General features: G+C 41.5%; 1 protein-coding gene across 1 annotated transcript in view; it reads right to left on the reverse strand.

Annotated features, from left to right (window-relative positions):
- Window positions 1-7,648: 7,648 nt before the first annotated feature.
- The window catches only part of LOC145359122 (abl interactor 1-like), a 42,055-nt gene continuing 29,910 nt past the window's right edge, over window positions 7,649-19,793 (reverse strand). The window contains exons 10-11 of the mRNA XM_080213520.1: window positions 16,352-16,483; window positions 7,649-10,943 (exon numbers count right to left, since the gene is read on the reverse strand). Of these exons, the coding sequence (XP_080069646.1) occupies window positions 10,780-10,943; window positions 16,352-16,483 (296 nt within the window). The 3' untranslated portion in view covers window positions 7,649-10,779. The remainder of the gene's footprint in view (window positions 10,944-16,351; window positions 16,484-19,793) is intronic.

Below are 19,793 nucleotides of genomic sequence, written 5' to 3' on the forward strand. Positions count from 1 at the left end.
TGAATCCCAGCACAATTCACAAGATCATTCATCCTTTTAATGTGGTTAAATTAATATTGTACCGTTTCATAAGAGCAAACAGGGGGCCACATGCAGAACTTGCTGCAATCCTGCATTGTCTCCCTTTAGACATCCCAGGAAAGAAATGTCAGTGATTTATCACTTCTGCTGTCTCTAGAGGTTAAATTGGATCAGTCAATTTTGAATGATCAAATAATCCAGTTTGCATTATTTTCCAACCCTTTTCATCCCATTTGAGAGAAATAATAATGAGCTTTCCATTTGAAGGGCTATTATAACATTCTAAGAACAAAGAACAATACGGCACAGGAACAGACATTCCGGCCCACCAAGTCTGTGCCGGTTCCTAATCCTTATTTAGACAAATTTGTTGCTCATATGCAGTTTCTATCCTTTTGTTCACCTCCCGTTCATACGTCCATCAAGCTACACCTTGAACACTGCTGATGTGTCTGCTTCCACCACCTCCATTGGCAGTGTGTTCCAGGCACCCAGTACCCTGTGTGAAAATTTATTCTCTCATGTCACCCCTGAACTTACCACATCTCACCTTAAATCTGTGCCCTCCTGTAGTTGAAAGGCTCCTTTTTAGTCTTTGCTTGTCTGAGTAGAATGCTCACCGGAAAAGGCAGTGACTCTATCTGCATTGGATGACATTGAGATTGTTACCCAGGTTCACAATGTGAAGAGTCAAATAATCAGAATGGTGGAAATGAGCGCTGGCCCTTTACAGGAATATAAAGCATTCTTGTTAGTTACAGCTGAGGCAAATGGCAAGGCATAAATCTCCTGAACTTGGCTTTTGGCTAGAAAATAACTAAACTTCTGGAATGTCAGCGAAACTCAAAATGTGAGTTTAAAAGTTTCCTCCTTTAGAAATCTCTATGACTGCTGTTTGAAACCTGGACTATGGGTTACTGTGACACTAGTGCATCTTTAAGAAATTTTTTTTAACCCTGTTCACTGCAATTGCAAGCAGACCTTATCCGTTCTCTTTTTTCTCATTCTTGCCGTGCTACTGCTAGAAGTCCTTTTATTGCTACTTCAATGGCTTAAATGGGGTATTGTTTATTTTTACTCTGGGATCTTTAATGACCTTGCATTGTGAGGAGGAAGATTGATTGACAAGTCAAAGTGAGTTCCTCGCCAAGAAAAAAAAAGCAAGGATTCATCAGTTTTAGTTTAGAAGGGAGTGGACATCAGACTGAAAGCAGTGTTTCTCTCTTTCTCTCCCTGATTTTAGACATTGTGCTGTTAGCTGGAAGCAAGGTTATTGGTCTTCTTGTAGTAGAAAATCTGCTGTTGGTGGTTGACCTAACTAGAGTCTCTCCCCCTGGTGTTTTGGGAAGCTTATTCCAAGCTTGTCTGTGTGCCTCAAGAGAACTGCAGTATTCAACCAAAGGACTAAATTCCAGTATCAGATGAGCATTAGTCTTTTCTATGTTAAAGCTATGGCAAGGTTTCTGTTTATGGGATTTGTTTGGTTGGAACCGTGTTTAGAGTCATAGAGTCATAGAGGTGTACAGCATGGAAACAAGCCCTTCGGCCCAACTTGTATATGCCGCCCTTTTTTTAAACCCATAAGCTAGTCCCAACTGCCCATATTTGATCCATATCCTTCTATACCCATCTTACCCATATAACTGTCTAAACGCTTTTTAAAAGACAAAATTGTACCTGCATCTACCACTACCTCTGGCAGCTTGTTACCCTCTGTGTAAAAGAATTGCCCCTCTGGACCATTTTGTATGTCTTCCCTCTCACCTTAAATCTATGCCCTCTAGTGTTAGACTCCCCTACCTTTAGGAAAAGATATTGACTATCTGGCTGATCTATGCCCCTCATTATTTGAGAGACCTCTATAAGATCACCCCTCAGCCTCTTACACTCCAGAGAAAAATGTGCCAGTCTATCCAGCCTCTCCTTATATCTCAACCCATCAACTCCTGGTAGCAATGGCGCACAATATGGGGCTGATTAGGTTCATACATGATTATTTTTTCTTGTTTGTAATTGATAAAAGTTATTGCTAATTTTCTTTCTATGCATGTTAAATATACTCTTAAATAAACTTTGTTTGATAAAAGCTCCCTAGTGGGTCATTTGAATCATGCCTGAAGTGAAACATCTCATGCTTACCCTAGCCAAATTCAAATAGCAAAACCTATGATCCAGGTGGACTTCATAAAACACTTTTGGAGTTTGTGACCTGAATTGTAACAGTTGCTGAAAGGCATGTTTGATAGAATTCATGTCAATCCAAAGTCTGGAGCCAGAAATTAGTATTATTAATTTGTACTTCCTTTGCTTTGCCTCCTTTGCTGTCTGCACAGCAGCACAGTGGCTGGCACTGCTGCCTCATAGTGCCAGGGACCTGGGTTCAATCCTTGGCTTGGGTCACTGTTTTAGTGGAGTTTGCAAATTCTCCCCTTGTTTGTGTGGATTCCCTTTGAGTGCCCTGGGTTCCTCCCACTTAGGTCACTGTTTGCATGGAGTTTGCATATTCTCCCCATGTCTGCATGGGTTTCCTCCGGATGCTCCAGTTTCCTCCCACAGTTCAAAGGCATGCATGTTAGGTGAATTGGCCATGCTAAATTGACCCTTAGTGTCAGGGGGAATAGTTAGATTAAAAATTTATGAGGTGATGGGGATAGGGCCTGGGTGGGATTGTGGTCGGTGCAGACTTGATGGGCCAAATGGTCTTCTTCTGCACTGTAGGATTCTATGATTATGATGGAATTTAAATTCTAGGTGGCTCCAATTTACTCCATTACTCCTTCTGTGTCTGTGTGATAGTTTCTGATAACCATTAATGCTCTTTCTATCTGACTGTGCACTGGTCTCACTCTTTCTCTTTCTCCCTCTCTCGCACTCTCTCTTTCTGCCTATCGGAGAATCTGTTTTCCCCCTCTATGATGAGCTTGTTCTCTCTCCCTCTCTCTTGATCAATTTACATGTTGTCCTGCAATAGAGTTTCAGAAACTGTTGATGTATTGTCAAAGTGAGTGTCCAATCTATCGGACCAGGTAATTGTCTGGGAAAGAATGTAGATCTGCTGATGTGGAGTGTAAAAGAAACAAAGCAAAAGACTCAAATGTGGAAGCTTTGCTGGGTTGTAATTGTCCCAGAAAATTTATGGTGTATTCACATTATTTTATGCAACATTACCATTGCATTATACACATTTAATCTAGATTTTATTATTTAAGATGAGTGTTTATGCATTCCTAGATAATTTACAAACAATAGAGACTGAATAACTAAGAATTCTACTGATAATTAATTGAGAAAAGTTCATTTAGAAGAGTAACAGTAAATACGGAATCTCCCAACTTAACGTTGTGATGAGGTGAAACAGTACAAAGTGCACATTCCCTCATAGTGTCAGCACCGGGATGAGGAAACTTCTGACGGCTCAGCATCGCCACCCTCGGGAAGTTATTGGTACTGCAACTTTTAAAAGCTTCAGTAAAAATAATTCGTCAAGTTTACGGGGAGTAATTAAAACAACACCTATAAAAGTCAGATGTGCCTGGAGTTTCTTTGTGAAAAGATAATCTCACTTGAATAAGATACTTTGTCTATGTCAAAAAGTTTACGTTCTGTAATATTAGGGCACTCTTACTGGAGGCAGAGAAATATTTATGTTGGAAATATATTCTAATTGATTATCTTCCGTCAACATTATACTAATTGTTAACTAATAAATATTGTGATGCACTCTCAGCAGACAATAATTCTGCACTTTCCACTATTGACCATCTCTTCCGAACTCACTTAGATCCACGCTCATAAAGGTTTTCGCTATCTGTTTTTTAAAAATATATTATTTTACACTCACAGTTTCTTCCATGTTGCTTTAGAAGTGCTATCTTATGCTGGAGTCCTGTTGCATTGATGTCCTGCCCATGGAGTGATCCAGAGCAGTGACTGCTGGTAAACAGGGGACAATCAAGTGTGAGCCTGTCCTGTCCTGCTCAGTATCTACATACAAGCTCACAGTACAGCAAAGGTCAAGAGTGCAAAATCGGCTAGATATGTTCCCAACCTAACTGCAAGGTTCTGAAGTGAACTACTGCTTCAACTGAGGGCAGCTAACAGAGCAATTCTGTGAACAAACCTTTTAATAGAATATTTAATTAGAAGGGCCACCAAGATGGCACAATGATTAGCGAAAAGTCTGACAACACCAGGTTTTAGTCCAACCTATTTATTTGATAATATACTCACAAGCTTTCGGGGTTAGCCCCTTCGTCAGGTGAATGGAGAGTTCTGGCCTCAGACAGAGCATATAAAGCACAGACAGTTTAGAGATTACTGATTAGAATGCGAATCCTTACACCTAACCTGCTGTTCAAGACCTGAAGTGGCTGATAATGTGAGTGGAAGGAGCACTGATCACAGTTTAAAGAGATGTGTATTGTCTCCAGACAGTACAGTAAGTGAGGTTTTGCAAACCCAGGCAAGTCACGGGGGTTACAGATAGTGCGACATGAACCCAAGATCCCTGTTGAGACCGTCCTCATGTGTGCGGAACTTGGCTATCAGTCTCTGTTCAGCGACTCTGCGCTGTCGTGTGTCGTGAAGGCCGCCTTGGAGAATGCTTACCCGAAGGTCAGAGGCTGAATGCCCGTGACCACTGAAGTGTTCGCCAACAGGAAGGGAACAGTCTTGCCTGGTGCCTGGCGAGCGATGTTCATTCCAGGTCTTGAACAGCAGGTTAGGTGTAAGGATTCGCATTCTAATCAGTAATCTCTAAACTGTCTGTGCTTTATATGCTCTGTCTGAGGCCAGAACTCTCCATTCACCTGACGAAGGGGGTAACCCCGAAAGCTAGTGAGTATATTATCAAATAAATAGGTTGGACTAAAACCTGGTGTTGTCAGACTTTTCACTGTGTTTACGCCAGTCCAACGCCGGCATACCCACATCATGACAGTGATTAGCACCAGGGATCATTCCAGCTTCACTCACTGCCTGTACAGAGTCTGCATGTTCTCCCTGTGTCTGCGTGGGTTTCCTCCGAGTGCTCCGGTTTCCTTCCATAGTCCAGAAGATGTGCTGGTTAGGTGCACTGGCCGTGCTAAATTATCCCTCAATGTACCCGAACAGGCGCCAGAGTGTGAGGACTAGCAGATTTTCACAGTAACTTCATTACAGTGTTAATGTAAGCCTACTTGTGACACTAGTAAAACAAAACTTAAACTTTTCAGCTCAGTTACACACATTCATCACCAAAGTTTTTCCATGCTTTGAGGAAGGGTCATCCAGACTGGAAACATTAGCTCTGTTCCCTCTCCACAGATGCTGTCTGATCTGCTGTGATTTTCCAGCGTTTTCTCTTTTTGTTTCTAAACTACTTTTATACATTTGTTCACCCAGAGGATGTGGGAACTTGTGATGCATTCTTGGGAAGGGAGTGGAGGCCAGAAACTTTGCAACCTTCAAAAAGTATTTGGATGAGCACTTGAAATGTGATAACATTCAAGGATATGGGACAAGTGCAGGAAAATGGGATTAGCGCAACTTTCGTGGTAATTATTGTCAGTGCAGACTCAATGGGCCTTAGGGCCTTTACTGCGCTGACGATAATTGCCACTAATTATATTACGTCTATAAAATAATTGCATCTATGACTCTACCTCATTTAGATTAACTTTCTTAGTGGCATTCTAATTGCCTTATGCTATTTTTAAAGTTATACATCAAAATAAAATTATCTTCCTAAAATGGGTAAAAGAGACAAGAAAGCAGGGCTGAATAAGTGGAATATTAAATTCAATTCCATCATTACTATTGGGAACCCAAGTGTTGAATAATTAGATATCTGATTATGTTCCTTTGAAGAGCCTTGTAATGTCTTACTACAACAAAGATGCTATTTGAGTCAATTTGTTGTTGAAATAATCAGTAGAGAACAGGATCATAAATGAACATAGAACATAGAACACTACAGCACAAACAGGCCCTTCGGCCCACGAGTTGCGCCGATCGCATCAACACCTATCTATAACCCCCAATCCCATAAAACCCCATATACTCATCCAGAAGTCTTTTAAAAGACCCCAGCGAGTTCGCCTCCACCACCACTGACGGCAGCCGATTCCACTCACTCACCACCCAAAATGATTTCCAAATCATTTCCAAAATGATTTTGGAAATCACAGTATCATAGAATTCCTACAGTGCAGAGGAAGGCCTTTCAGCCCATTGACCCCACCTCCAACCGACCCCAATCCCACCCAGGCCCTACTCCCGTAACCCCATGTAGGAGAGAATGTAACGTGATGAAAAAGATGAACAGTATTGGCAGAACAATATAGAATTTGTTTTATTTCAAATGCTAATTCCTTAACATCATCGAAACGTTCCAAACATCTGTTAGCTGAAAAGCAGCACTGGTCAATCGCAAAAAACTGTGCCCTTTATTTGTTAGAATTTGGGTCCCTTTGCGTGGCAGTGCTATGTTACTGCAGAAACAAAATAGAATTTCATAGCAATATTTAAAGATGGAAATATAAAGCATTGAAATGTATGCACAGAAAATTGTTTTTGCAGATGTTATTAAAAAAGTGCAAAAAGAATCTCTCAGTGCTCAGTATGTTAAGCAAATGTACAAAAATAGTCATTTCATTAAGTACAGCCAAGAAATTGCTATTGGTACTTACCAGCGAGTACCACACTTAACATGGTTATATGATATTTCATTGGTTAGTACTAAGATAATGGGCAATTTCAATCAGGCAGACTAACATTTGAGTTAAAATACTGAATCCCATATAGCAGTGTTAAGTGCTTCTTCACAAACAATACCAACACTAATTTCTGAGCTGATTTTATATTTTAGTTCTGTTTAAAATACATGTTTATGTCTTTCACCAGTAGAAAATAAAAGGGCAGGTCAGTAAAACTCAAATGGGACAAGGAAGGAAAAGTGCTTCGCCTTATAAAATGTGAGAGCGCACTGGAGGAGAACTCCGCAATAGCGACATCACTGTCTCGATCCAGGAGTTGGAGATGGGGCGGGACTTACAAAAGGACTCCAAGTTGATTTACTCTGCAAACCGCAAAGCAGAGTCTGTTTAGACCGTGCTCCGCAGTGGACTGTCCCACAGACACGGTTCACATAAAGAAATACAAAAAACAGAATTCATGGCCAAAATTGCAGTCACTGTTCCCAATAAAGAAAAGGATGATTGCCCCAGGTAAATGTAGTACTTAGAGAAGAATGACACAATAGACATTGATTATTTCTGCAGAAAATTGCAGTATGCATTGTTTAGACCAGGTAAAGACCAATCCAACTCATTCACATCAGTTTAGTCTTCACTTGACTAACGAGTGAATTACCTTGCGTCTCCAATCTAAGTGGGATAGTTGTTTTGCAATACGTAGCCCATCTAGAATATCCTACTGCCACCTGTTTATTAGCAACAACATTAACCTTTCTCTACTGATGTCCTCTATACTTTTAACCGGAGACAATCCAGCATGAAGTACAAAAGCTGCCAGGATAACTCGGGGAAAAATAGAACAACAAAGCATGGCACAGTGGCAGAGTGGTCAGCACTGCTGCCTCACAGCACGAGGGACCTAGGCTCGATTCTTGGCTTGAGTCACTGTCTATGCAGAGTCTGCACATTCATCCCAAGTCTGCGTGGGTTTCCTCTGAGTGCTCCAGCTTCCTCCCACAAGCCCAAAAGACTTGCTGGTGAGGTGTATTGGCCGTGATAAAAAATTCTCCCTTAATATAAACAAATAGGTGCTGGCATGTGGTGTCTAGGAGAATTTCACAGTAACTTCACTGCAGTGTTAATGTAAGCCTACTTGTGACACGAATAAATAAACTTCAAACTTTATGAGAATTGCCAGTCGAAAGAAACAGAACGAAAACTTTCTATGCAGGTTTATAAAATGTTGGAATCAAAAATGTTTGCGTGGCCATCTTTACTTTTGTACAGGCAGCTACAATAGTGAAAAAGAAGCAACAGACCTCACCATAGAATTCCTACCGTGCTGAAGGAGGCCATTCAGCCCATCAATTCTGCTCCGACCACAATCCCACCCAGGCCAGGTCCCCGTAACCCCATACATTTACCCTAGCTACTCCCCCTGACACTAGGGGGCAATTTAGCATGGCCAATCTGCCTAACCAAAATATCTTTGGACTGTGGGAAAAAAAACCAGAGCACCTGGAGGAAACCCACGCAGACATGGTGAGAATGTGCAAACTCCACACAGACAGTGACCCACGTCGGGAACTGAACTTGCATCCCTGGCGCTGTGAGGTAGCAGTGCTAACTACTATGCCACCATGCCACCACTGGCACCAGAGCCAGCTTCTTGGACTCTTCAGAAATTAATGTGCAAATTTCAACCATGTTCTCCTCATGCTGTACTTAACATTGACAAGGTGTTATAACTGACAACAATTGCAATATCATTTTTCTTATATTATTGTTATTTATTTGTTAAAGGATGCATTGTTAAAAGTTTTAAATTTAGCAAAATATTCACAGCGGCTGACAAGGTGAAATGGTAAATTTATATTCTGTTGCATCAGAGATTTGATGTAATTTGGTGTTTTCGATTATAGAGTGTAGCACCTCCTTTGCACCTACAGTAATCAGGAAGAGTGTAGGCTTTGACCTACTTATACTCTGGGCTCTCCGAGCACATGTCTTTCTGTGGTGAATCCTCGCCCTTATCAGAATTGAGAAAGATTTTGTTTGTTCGCCGTAAACCACAGCTTTATTTTCTCAACATGTGTTGCAGTGCCGTAAACTGTGAGCTTGCAATCAGGAATCTATATCTGCTATTACCTGTTTGTTAAAATAAATTGACACTTTCATTTTTTTCGGTACATTGTGTACATTGAGGAGGTTACACTTCATTAGTTCTAACATTCTTTCAGCTAATAATAATTGCCAGATCTGCACTGATTTGTCATACGTAAAAGAGGAGGCACAGTAGTTAACATCGCTGCCTCATAGCACCAGTGGCCCAAGCTCCATCCTGGTCTTAGAATCATAGAATCCTACAGTGTAGAAGGAGGCCATACAGCCCATTGGGTCTGCACCGACTACAATCCCACCAAGACTATCCACAAAACCTCATGCATTTACCCTAGCTAGTGCCCCTGACAGTAAGGGGCAATTTAAACATGGCCAATCCATCTAACCTGAACATTTTTGGAATGAAAACCACGCAGGCATGGGGAGAACGTGCAAACTCCGCACAGACAGTGACCCAAGCCAGGAATCAAACCTGGGTCCCTGGCGCTGCAAGGCAGCAGTGCTAACCACTGTGCTACCATGCTGCCCATGACTTGGGTGACTGTGTGGAGTTTGCATGTTCCCATCCTTTGAAGGGTCATCCAGACTCACAACATTGGCTCTATTCTCTCTTCACAGATGCTGTCACACCTGGTGAGATTTTCCAGTATTTGTGTTTCAGATTCCAGCATCCGCAATATTTTGCCTTTATCACCAAGGTGCAGACTTTTATTAAACTAGTCTGGTGTAAGAGGAGAACAAGATTCTGCAGTGTGGTGACACCTGCCTACAGGTTTTTAATTTTTTTTTAAATAAAGAGGTTCATTTTGTCTAATGCATTTTACTTCTCAGCAACCATTTTTATGGTTTATGTTTTCCGGTCTGAATTCAGAGACGAGGGACAAAAATCCTAACAATTTCAAAATGAATCACCGGTTGGGAACATTTCAGGAACTTGCTGGTAGCGCACCCAGTGGTGCATTTTTTGGGGAGGTGGCCTCCTAATTGTCCACTGCCAGGTCCTCCACCAAGCTGAGGACAGCAGGTGTGTCCCTTTCGTTCTGGGCCTAATCAGAGAGCCTGCTGCCTGAGAAGGAGGGCAGCCATCCTGGCGGAAGGTGGCTGATGCCGTTCTAAGAGGGGAATTGTGAGGGTGCCGCCATATTGAGGCACTCTCTGAAGAGGTCTCAATTTTCTTACAATACACTGTGGCTAAAGCTATGGCCCGCTAATCCTGGCAGCTCTGCTGGCAACGTTGAAGGATCCATCAGGCCTCCACAGGCAACCGTCAGCAAACTGCCTCTGCTCATCTGCCGGGCTTTGGCCTCAGCTGGGGCCCTGCCCACTACCAGGAAGAAGGCAACACTGTCTCCAGTCAATGTACAATTGGGCACTTACGGATTCAATCTGGCTACACACCAGGCCTTTCCATCCATTATCTGGCAAGATCAGGAGTGGGGGGGGGTCAGAAATCAATGGCTCACCAACCTGACAGCCTCCAGCCTGACCTTTCCCCTGGTCAAAGCTGCCTTGGTAAAATTCCACCCAGCTAATTAACAGGGGAGATTCCATCTTGACAGTTCCAGTTTGACTAGAACACAAACTCTCTGGAAATTTATCCATGGATGACTCCACCCAATATTCCAGCTATTCTTGGTTGTTGTAGGGTTAGGGATCACCATTGCTTTCGGCCAATTGGAAGTGGTGTCTTTTGTATTTCATATGTTCGAGGGATGAACAGACGGACAAGCTTCAATGAGTAAAGGTCTCCCTCATGTACTTGGTAGTTCTATTTCAGTCAGTTTCGAGGTTTGAGAAATCCAGCAGCCTCCAGAGAATAGAAGGAACATTAATGTTCCTTCCCGGGATGTTTATTGCTAAAACAAATCTGTTTTCAAATGAAGATTACCACTTTGTGCATGACTAATTTACCTATTACTTATAGTTCCATGAATATGTAGGGTGTTTTCTGTATTCTGCTGTCTTAATCCAAGCTCCGCACATAGTTAGAAGGGAAGAAACCTGTGGCTCCATTGATAATGCCTTCATACCAGCCATTCTCATTCTTGGTGATGACATAGATGATTTCCCCTTCTTGAAAGGTCAAATCGTCATCACTCTGTTTATTGTAGGCATACAGCGCAACAACTGAGGAGAAAGAATACAAAGATACAAACATTGACAAACTCAAAGCAGAGATACTGAGACACTGATCAAAATTAACATGAAACAGAAGTATCCGAACAAGGGTGCCTCCACAGAAAGCATTAATGAAAGTATCACTATATCTTTGCTATCTCTTGCATGAAACTGATCTTCATTCCTCAACAACTCCTCTACACCAGAGAAAAGTACTTTATTGGCTGTTCCACACAAAGAAAGCGACATTACTGGCTGTTCCACACCAGAGAAAGGTATGTAGGTATGTTATTGGCTTGTTTGCATCAGAGAGAGGTATGTTATTGGCTGTTCTACACCAGAGGAAGGTGCATTATTGGCTGTTCTACTCCAGAGAGAAGTATGTTATTATTTGTTTTGCACCAGAGAGAGATATGTTATTCGTTGTTCCGCACAAAGATACATTATTGGCTGTTCCACACAAAGAAAGGTATGTTATTGGCTGTTCCACACCAGAGACACATATGTTATTGACTGTTCCAAACCAAAGGTATGTTATTGGCACATGTTGCCGGTCAACCGTGCATACAAGGAAGTTGGGAGATAGATTTTAAGACTAAATTCAATCTTTTAATACTGATTCAGACAAGGTAAGCAATAAAGTCTAGAATAGTAATTGGGAAAAGATAAGCCAAATGGGAAGGTATTTTATGGAAACATTTGTTGGGAGACTGTTGATTACAACTTAAATAAATCATTGTAATCTTTTGTAAGTTCACTGTAAGTCTTTATTAACTACTGAAACTACTTGCACATGCAGTTAAGGATGCAAGCTAGGAACTTTCTCCATTCTTAGCTCTTTACCTGTCTCTGATCAACACCACACTGACCCCTGGGTCTGGGCATATACCTTCTTACAGCAGTGTGTTGGCCATACCGTACTTAGTCACAAGTTAATCCTGTGTGTGCCATACTCTTATACTACACCTCACCCCTCACCCAAAGTCTCTATCCTATATTTTTGGAGTTATACTAGTTTACTTCATGTCTTACATTGTTATTGGTCTCATACATTTACACTGTTGTTACTAAGTTATTGCTATTACTATGTTAGCAGTATTACAACTTTATCACTGTGACATTATCACTACTCCATCTCCCTGCTTTAGTTCTGGAGTTTGAAGGTTAAGGCAATCCAGAGGTCTTATATCCCTTCTCCGTTTCATTCATCATTCTGTCAGAGGAATGGTAGGTTCTGTTGTTACTAGTTCTTCCTGTTGGCTTGGAGATTAGGCTGGCATCTGGGTATAATTTCATTCTATTCCACTGAGTGGCACAGGATCATTTGGGCTGTTGCATTGATTGGTGGTTGTTGCCACTCTAGCTCATCTTGTGGCATAGCCCCAAGTTGTGCTCGTCTCCTTGTTACTTCTTTCTCTTCTGCTATTGCAATGTGGGACATCTCAATATCCTCTATGGCTGACAAAAGGCATTCCTGAAGTGAGAGGAAGGTTTAGTGTGTACTCACCTCTGCATTTTATTGTCGATGATACAGCTTCCAGCACCTCATGCAGTTGTGGCATGCTAGCTGGAAGTTGCAGTACATGTACAGGGGTTGTAGTAGTGACCAACTGGACCGTCATCGGAGCTGGAAGTAGCGACTGATCACTCTCTCGCAGCTCTTCTGTCGGAAGCATTGGAGGATGGTTGGCTGGTCTGACTATTGAGGGTTTTCTGGGATTTGTAATGAGAATGGACAAACCTGCTCTGCAACAAAAGGAGGAAGTTCAGAGCTGAAGTCCCAGTCAGGGTGACCTTTAGTGTTTGAGTACTTGGGACCATGCAGTTCTGTTTGGTTAACGACAATGACTGTCTTGACATCATCTGCGGAGATCCAGGGCTATGCAGGCATCCCTGCTTGGGAGAGACAAAGGCTGGTTACGGTAAATCAGCTCAAAGATCAGTTTGCCACCACACTACAGTGGTTCCAGGATCCTACTAATGACTGGAAGTCAGAATCCTCTGGGCCCATAATGTGGCGTGTTCATTGTTTGGAGTCTGAGGTCTTTCTGCTCTGGTTCTTCTTTTGATCAGAGCATCACGCTGGTGTCTGAATCGAATTGAAAAGTTGGTGATGGACATTGACAAATCTGTCCATTCCAAAATGAGAAACCAAGATCCTTGACCTCATCTGAAAATCTGGCCACGTGTCTTCAGGCTTTGCAGGCTCAACCATGTGCATTTCAGGGATTTTGATTCACGTAGTTTACCAGAGTTTCCAATCCGGTTACAGTGGAAGCATTAAGCCACATTCACAAGACACTGATCTCTCCCATGGGAGCGCTGGCAAGGCCACTCTGCTGGACAGTTTGCGAATGACCTTCCCTGACTTCAATTGTCCTTGTGTATTTTGGCCTGTCAGGTGGATTGAGGATTGGTTTAGAAATGCTACAGTGTTGAAGGAGGTCATTCAGTCCATCGAGTCTGCACTGACAGCAAACTCTCCCAGGTCTTATCTCCTTAATCCAACATATTTACCCTGCTAATCCTTCTAACCTAGGACACTAAGGGGCAAATTAGCATGGCCAATCAACTTAACCCACACATCTTTGGACTGTGGGAGGAAACTGGAGCATTCAGAGCAAACCCACACAGACACAGGGAGAATGTGCAAACTCCATGTAGACAGTGACCCAAACCAGGAATTGAACCCGGGTTCCTGATGCTGTGAGGCAGCAGTGCTAACTATTGTGCCACTGTGCCACCTCGCTTCTGCACCATGTTTTATTCTCTCCCCTTTACACTGTCCTGTGCTTCTCACAGAGTTCTTTCTTTAATTTGTTCGTTGGATGTGGGCCTTGCTGGCTATGCCATTATTTAAAGCCCATCCCTAATTGCCCTTGAGAAGTTGGTGAATCACTGCAACTCAAATGGTAGAGGTTCATTCACAGTATTATTGGAAGGGTTTGCAGGATTTGGACCCAGTTCTAACAGTCTAACTGTCTGGATTGCCTACTCCAAGATTAGATCTTCCTTAAATTGTAGTAGGTCAGTGTGCTTATCTTCTCTCATTCCCAGAAATATTCTGTCTCTGATGAGTTCAGACTGTAAATTTCCATATTCACAAACTTCTGCTATTCAGTAGAAGTCATTTGGTGGTTCTCCTGGCAGTTGAACTCTCCTATTGAACCTATCTCTCTTTTGAGTATGTTATCACTTCTTAAGCTAAAATAAATGTCAAAAGATTTTAGTACCTCCTCAGATTTGGCAAAGGATTCATTAATTCTTATATTACAATGACGTCATCTATAACTGGGCCTGTTGCATAAAGCAGCGTGTTCACCTGCTTTTCTTTTAACATTTCATTTAAACTTGAGGCCATGCTGTATTTTAAGAATCTTGTCCTCCAAAGATCCCAATTTCCTGATTGCCCTGGGTGGAATGGTGATCCATGTTAAAATTTTTGAATGCGTGTGTGCAGCTTTACAAGTTTACAACTTTCAAGTTGGCATCACTGTTGACTCCAAGGCAAAAAGATATCCCGCATTTGCCAATTTTGGCGAGCTCTGCAAAATGACGACGGTGTGCTTCTTGAAGAAAGATTATTATCAATGGCAACCTGTCTTGCCCTTAAAAGGACAACCATCACACTGCCTGAGCCAGCTGCCTAGCAATTTCTTTCATTTTATGGTTTGCTTTGCCGATAAACAAGGCATTTGAATTTAAAATTATACTTGCCATTTTCAGAGCTGGGCAGCCACCACATTTCCAAGAGATTTCATCTCTGTTCCTTATGAGCTTGGAGGTCAAATGTTAAGGTTTCAATCTGGAGGTTAGGTTTTAGCCATGGGATGCTTTCAAATGGCACTTTGGATACTGAACTAGTGAAAGGGTCCTCAGGACTAGGTGCAGCCTTGAAATTTAAAAGATTTAGCTCACCCTTGCAACTTCTATTGTCTCTGAGGCTGGACTTCTTAGGAGGACCAATGGAATATTTTGCTGCAGCAAAGATCTCTGACTTCAACTTCCATGCCTTTTTTCTAGAGCATTTTCTGGTGAATTTTTACTTCTTTTGTGAGTTTCTTTCAGATCAGAATCTTTTTTGAGGTTTTTTTTTAGTCTTCCAGCATTTCAGCTTATTTCGGCATTTTGGCAAGGTTGAGGGTTTTGGTCCCCTGCTACCGTGTTGGTTACAAAAACTATATCTTAAAGAAGTCTTTAGTTGGTTAAGTCCAAGTCTTTGTTAACTACTAGAACTATTTACCCATCTACATTAATGACTACAGGCTAGGAGCTATCTCCATGTTTAGGCCTTTACCAGTCTCTGCTCCACTTGACTCAAGAACAGCTTCTTCCCTGCAACTGTCAAACTATTGAATGGATCTACCTTGCAGTAAGTTGATCTTTCTCTATATCCTAGCTATGACTGTAACACTACATTCTCATGTTTCCTTGTTTATGAATGGTATTCTTTGTCTATATAGTGCACAAGAAACAATACTTTTCATTGTACGGTAATACATGTGACAATAATAAATCAAATCAATTCAAATCAAATCACACTACACAATCTTGCCTTCTTACATCACTGCGTAGACAGTACTATACTCATGCCCACTTTAACCCTGCATGTCCCAAACCCCATACTACAAGATTCTAATTTGGTGTAAATGTTGATAAACGCCAAAGAAGAATAGATAATAAAAGGGAACAAGGGTATGGAGAGAGATAAGAATAAATAAATAGAAAAGTAAGCAGAGAGAAAAAGAGCTAGAAGTTTGAAAGAGATGTCCCAGCAAATCACTTTGCAATTTTACTCTATCAGTTCCAAAATGTATTCTAAAGACCGATTCACATAAGCAAAACTCTCTTTGCTCAGTCGTGTCTCTCGAGCCAATATTTTTTAAAGTGTTTTTCCCAATCCTCATTAGTGTAATTTTTAAAAGTTTTTTTAAAGTTTATTAGTCACAAGTAGTCTTACATTAACACTGCAATGAAGTTACTGTGAAAATCACTTAGTTGCCACACTCCAGCACCTATTCAGGTACACTGAGGGAGAATTTAGCATGGCCAATGCACTTAACCAGCACATTTTTTGGACTGTGAGAGGGAACGTCAGCACCTGGAGGAAACCGACGCAGACATGGGGAGAACGTGCAAACTCCACACAGAAAGTGACCCAAGCCGAGAATTGAATACGGGTCCCTGGTGCTGTGAGACAGTAGTGCTAACCACTGTGTCACTGTGCCATCCCTAATGTCAGCTGAAAGTGTGGAACAACTGAAATGGAAGTTGATGGAAATAAATTACATCACTGTATAAAGTCCAAATCTGCCCCATTTTCGAAGTCATACGTTTGGTTCAACTCCTGTAAAAGGAGTATTGATATCTAGAAGAAAGGAAATGAATTCTATAAGCACTTCAAACAGAAGTCTTACCTTTTTCAATGTAGTTAGCTGGTATCCACTGAGGCTCATCTAGGTAGTCTATCGGAGGTGGCGGTGGTGGTGACAACTCATCAAGATCTAGCATAAAGTCAGGAGGAGGAGGCGGTGGTGGACAATCAGTAACTTAAAGAGAAAGACAAGGTTAAAATCAGAACAGTGGAGTAACGTTAGCATCACAAAAGGAAAGTATTACAGGAATTAAACCAAATCACAGATTATTACATAAGCAAGTCTATGGATAGATTCTAAGCATCAACATTACAATTGTACTCCTATGCTATAAACATACCAAATGCCAATTTTAACTTTATTGTGACTTGTTAACATTGAATTTGTCCTGTCCAATTTTCCTTTCCTTTGATGTGATGTATAATGGGAAGCTGATTCAATATCACCTGTTCTACACTCATCTAAAGGTTAACTACCCCCACCCTCTTCACTCTCCTATTTATACCACTTCAGACATCCTTAGTTCAGAAAAATAATAAAATGTCATTTCAAAATAGTTAGATGCTTTCCAGATTCATAGTGTAATTAATGGGCAATATAATAACTCCAGGAGTCAGCTGTAAAGGAATGGTGCGTTATTGCACAAAATAAAGTGACATAGAACATCAAGCCTGTGGTGAACACAAACAGGTCCCAAGCAGGACAATACATCAATGGACCCGTTCAAGGGCCTGCTTTTTTATAGGACTCAGTATACAAGCTCCAGCTGATAGTTAATGACAAATTTACAGGGTGTTTGCATTCAATACATCCTACAGGGAGGTCAATCAGTGATTCCGCATGCAAAGAGCAAATCTGTGCTCCTGAACTAAGTGCAGCAAAGTGACACACTGTTTACCACTGCTGCCTCACAGCGCCAGGGAGCTAGGTTCAATTCCAACCTGGGGTGACTGTCTGTGTGGAGTTTACACATTTTCCCTGTGTTTGCGTGGGTTTCTTCCAGGTGCTCTGGTTTCCTCCCATAATCCAAAGATGGGCGAGTTAGGTTGATTGGCCAGGATAAATTGCCCTTGATGTCAGGGTAAATGTGTGGGGTTACAGAGGTAGAGCCTTGGTGGGATTGTTCTCAGTGCAGGTTCGACAGGTCAAATGGCCTCCTTCTGCACTGTAGGATACTATGATTCTATGATTAACTTTCTGCAGCTACTCACATTCTGATTCAAAGCCATTGGCAGGCAAATGTGTTAGCATCTGTAGGTATGTTTGGTGATATTATGGCAGGTGCGGCCCATCCAGCCAATGGCAGCTGATCTTCCAGCAGGCCTTTGTTTTGTTTCTTCCACTTTGTGTAAATGTTTGAAAAAGGAACCCCGCATTTAGAAAAATAATGGCTCTTGTCAAAAAAATGATGCATCTTTCAGAGCATCTTCCCTCAAAAGTGATGATGTTGCTACTCTTCAACATCCAGTTTCAAAGGCCAGACTTAACATTGGTTGGAATTTATGTCTGAATCTCAGAAAAGGACTACAGAGCAATGTTCCCACATTTACACATGCTTTGCATCAGTTAAGAAGCTCTTGCATTTCCTACCTTGCATTAAGTTGATCTTTCTCTACACCCTAGCTATGACTGTAACACTACATTCTGCATTTTCTCATTTCCTTCTCTATGAACAAGATGCTTTGTCTATATAGTGTGCAAGAAACAATACTTGTCACTGTATAGTAATACATGTGGCAATAGTAAATCAAATCAAATTCTTTGGCAGAGCTATCATTGCTTCCAAGGAGTGGACAGCAGGAAATAGAAGGACAATTATAAGCTGAATCTGGCAATAAGTGACTTGTTTCCCCAGGCTAGCTTGGGAGCAGTTTATGATATAGCACTTGACTGTCAGTGTCAACATTTCAATTGTGAAATTCCTGTTTTTCTTTAGGCTGACTGAGATCCTGAGAAGGCTTGGTATCTGGAAGTTAGCAAGTGCCACTCTTACCCCTAAAGTCATGCTTTTTGGTGTAATTATTTGGCCTTTGATATAGGACAGTTTAATCACGTGAGAGTACGTGTGTGTTCATATGTCACATAAAGTAGAGAAATGTGCAGACTGAGAATTTCACAGCAGCAGCAAGGAAAAAATGTGATTTTATGTGTGGAGTTCTCACCTTCTCCTCGTGACTACTTGGGTTTCCACTGGGTGCTCAGGTTTCCTCCCACATCCAAAGATGTGCAGATTAGGTGGATTGACGATAGTAAATTGCTCCTTAGTGTCCCATCAATCCCTCCTAACCTGCACATCTTTGGATGTGGGAAGAAACTGGAGCACCCAGAGGAAACCCAAGCAGACACGAGGAGAAGGTGCGAACTCCACATGTAAAATCACATTTTTTCTTGCTACCGTTGTGAAATTCTCAACCTGCACATTTCTTTAGTTTAGGTGACACATGAACTCACATGTACTCACACGTAAATAAGACTGTCCTATATCAAAGGCCAAATAACCACATCAAAAAGCATGACTTTAGGGGTAAGAGTGGCACTTGCTAACTTCCAGATACCAAGCCTTCTCAGATCTCAGTCAGCAAAGCTGTGTCATTGGCCATAAGGAAAACAGGAACTTCACAACTGAGTGGGGTAAATACGTCGGGTTACAGGGATAGGGTCTGGGTACGATGCTCTATTGGAGAGTCAATGCAGACTCAATGGGCCAAATAACCTCCTGCTGCACTGTAGGGATTCTAATAAAAAATACAGCTAAATTCCACAGGGCCAGATTTTGCAATTGTTTGCACACTGTGAATCTAATGCATTTGCGTGAATTAATTTACACAGATCTGTTATGCATCTCCATCTAAACATTAAAGTATATGCTTTGACTTTTAGAGTTTATTCCCAACAGTTTTGCACTTGACAAATATAGGGAAATTGTCCCTAAATCACCAAAGTACATAGTAAAAAAATCAAAACACTCTTCAAGATTTGCCTCCTTATGGAAGAAAAATAAACCTACCTAAAAAATACAATCATAGAATCATAAAGTGAAGGAGGCCATTCAGCCCATTGAGTCTGCACCGAGTACAATCCTACCCAAGTCCTATCCCCATAATCCCACATACTTACCCACTAGCCCCCTGAAAACTAAGGGGTAATTTAGCATGGCCAATCCATCTAACATGCACATCTTTGGACATAATGTGAAGATAAAACTGTGGGTCATACAGCCTTTTCACCTCTAGAACCTGGGTACAAATTTGGTTTTACCACTCAGCTGACTAAATCTTTCTCAGCTGGCTGAGATTTTTTTTAGTCTCAACCGGCAACTAGTAGACCAGGAACAATGACATTTCAATGAGTTTGTTCATGTACTAGTAATTAAATATAAAAGCCCAGCACTGTTACAGAATAAAGTCCACTTTTAATTCACATTGATGTGGCATGGTGCCACTTTAGTTAGCACTACAGCCTCACAGCACCAGGGACCCGAGTT

Source organism: Carcharhinus amblyrhynchos, chromosome 27 (genome assembly GCF_965287045.1).
Source record: "Carcharhinus amblyrhynchos chromosome 27, sCarAmb.v2.hapA, whole genome shotgun sequence".
In the NCBI taxonomy this organism is placed as follows: domain Eukaryota; kingdom Metazoa; phylum Chordata; class Chondrichthyes; order Carcharhiniformes; family Carcharhinidae; genus Carcharhinus; species Carcharhinus amblyrhynchos.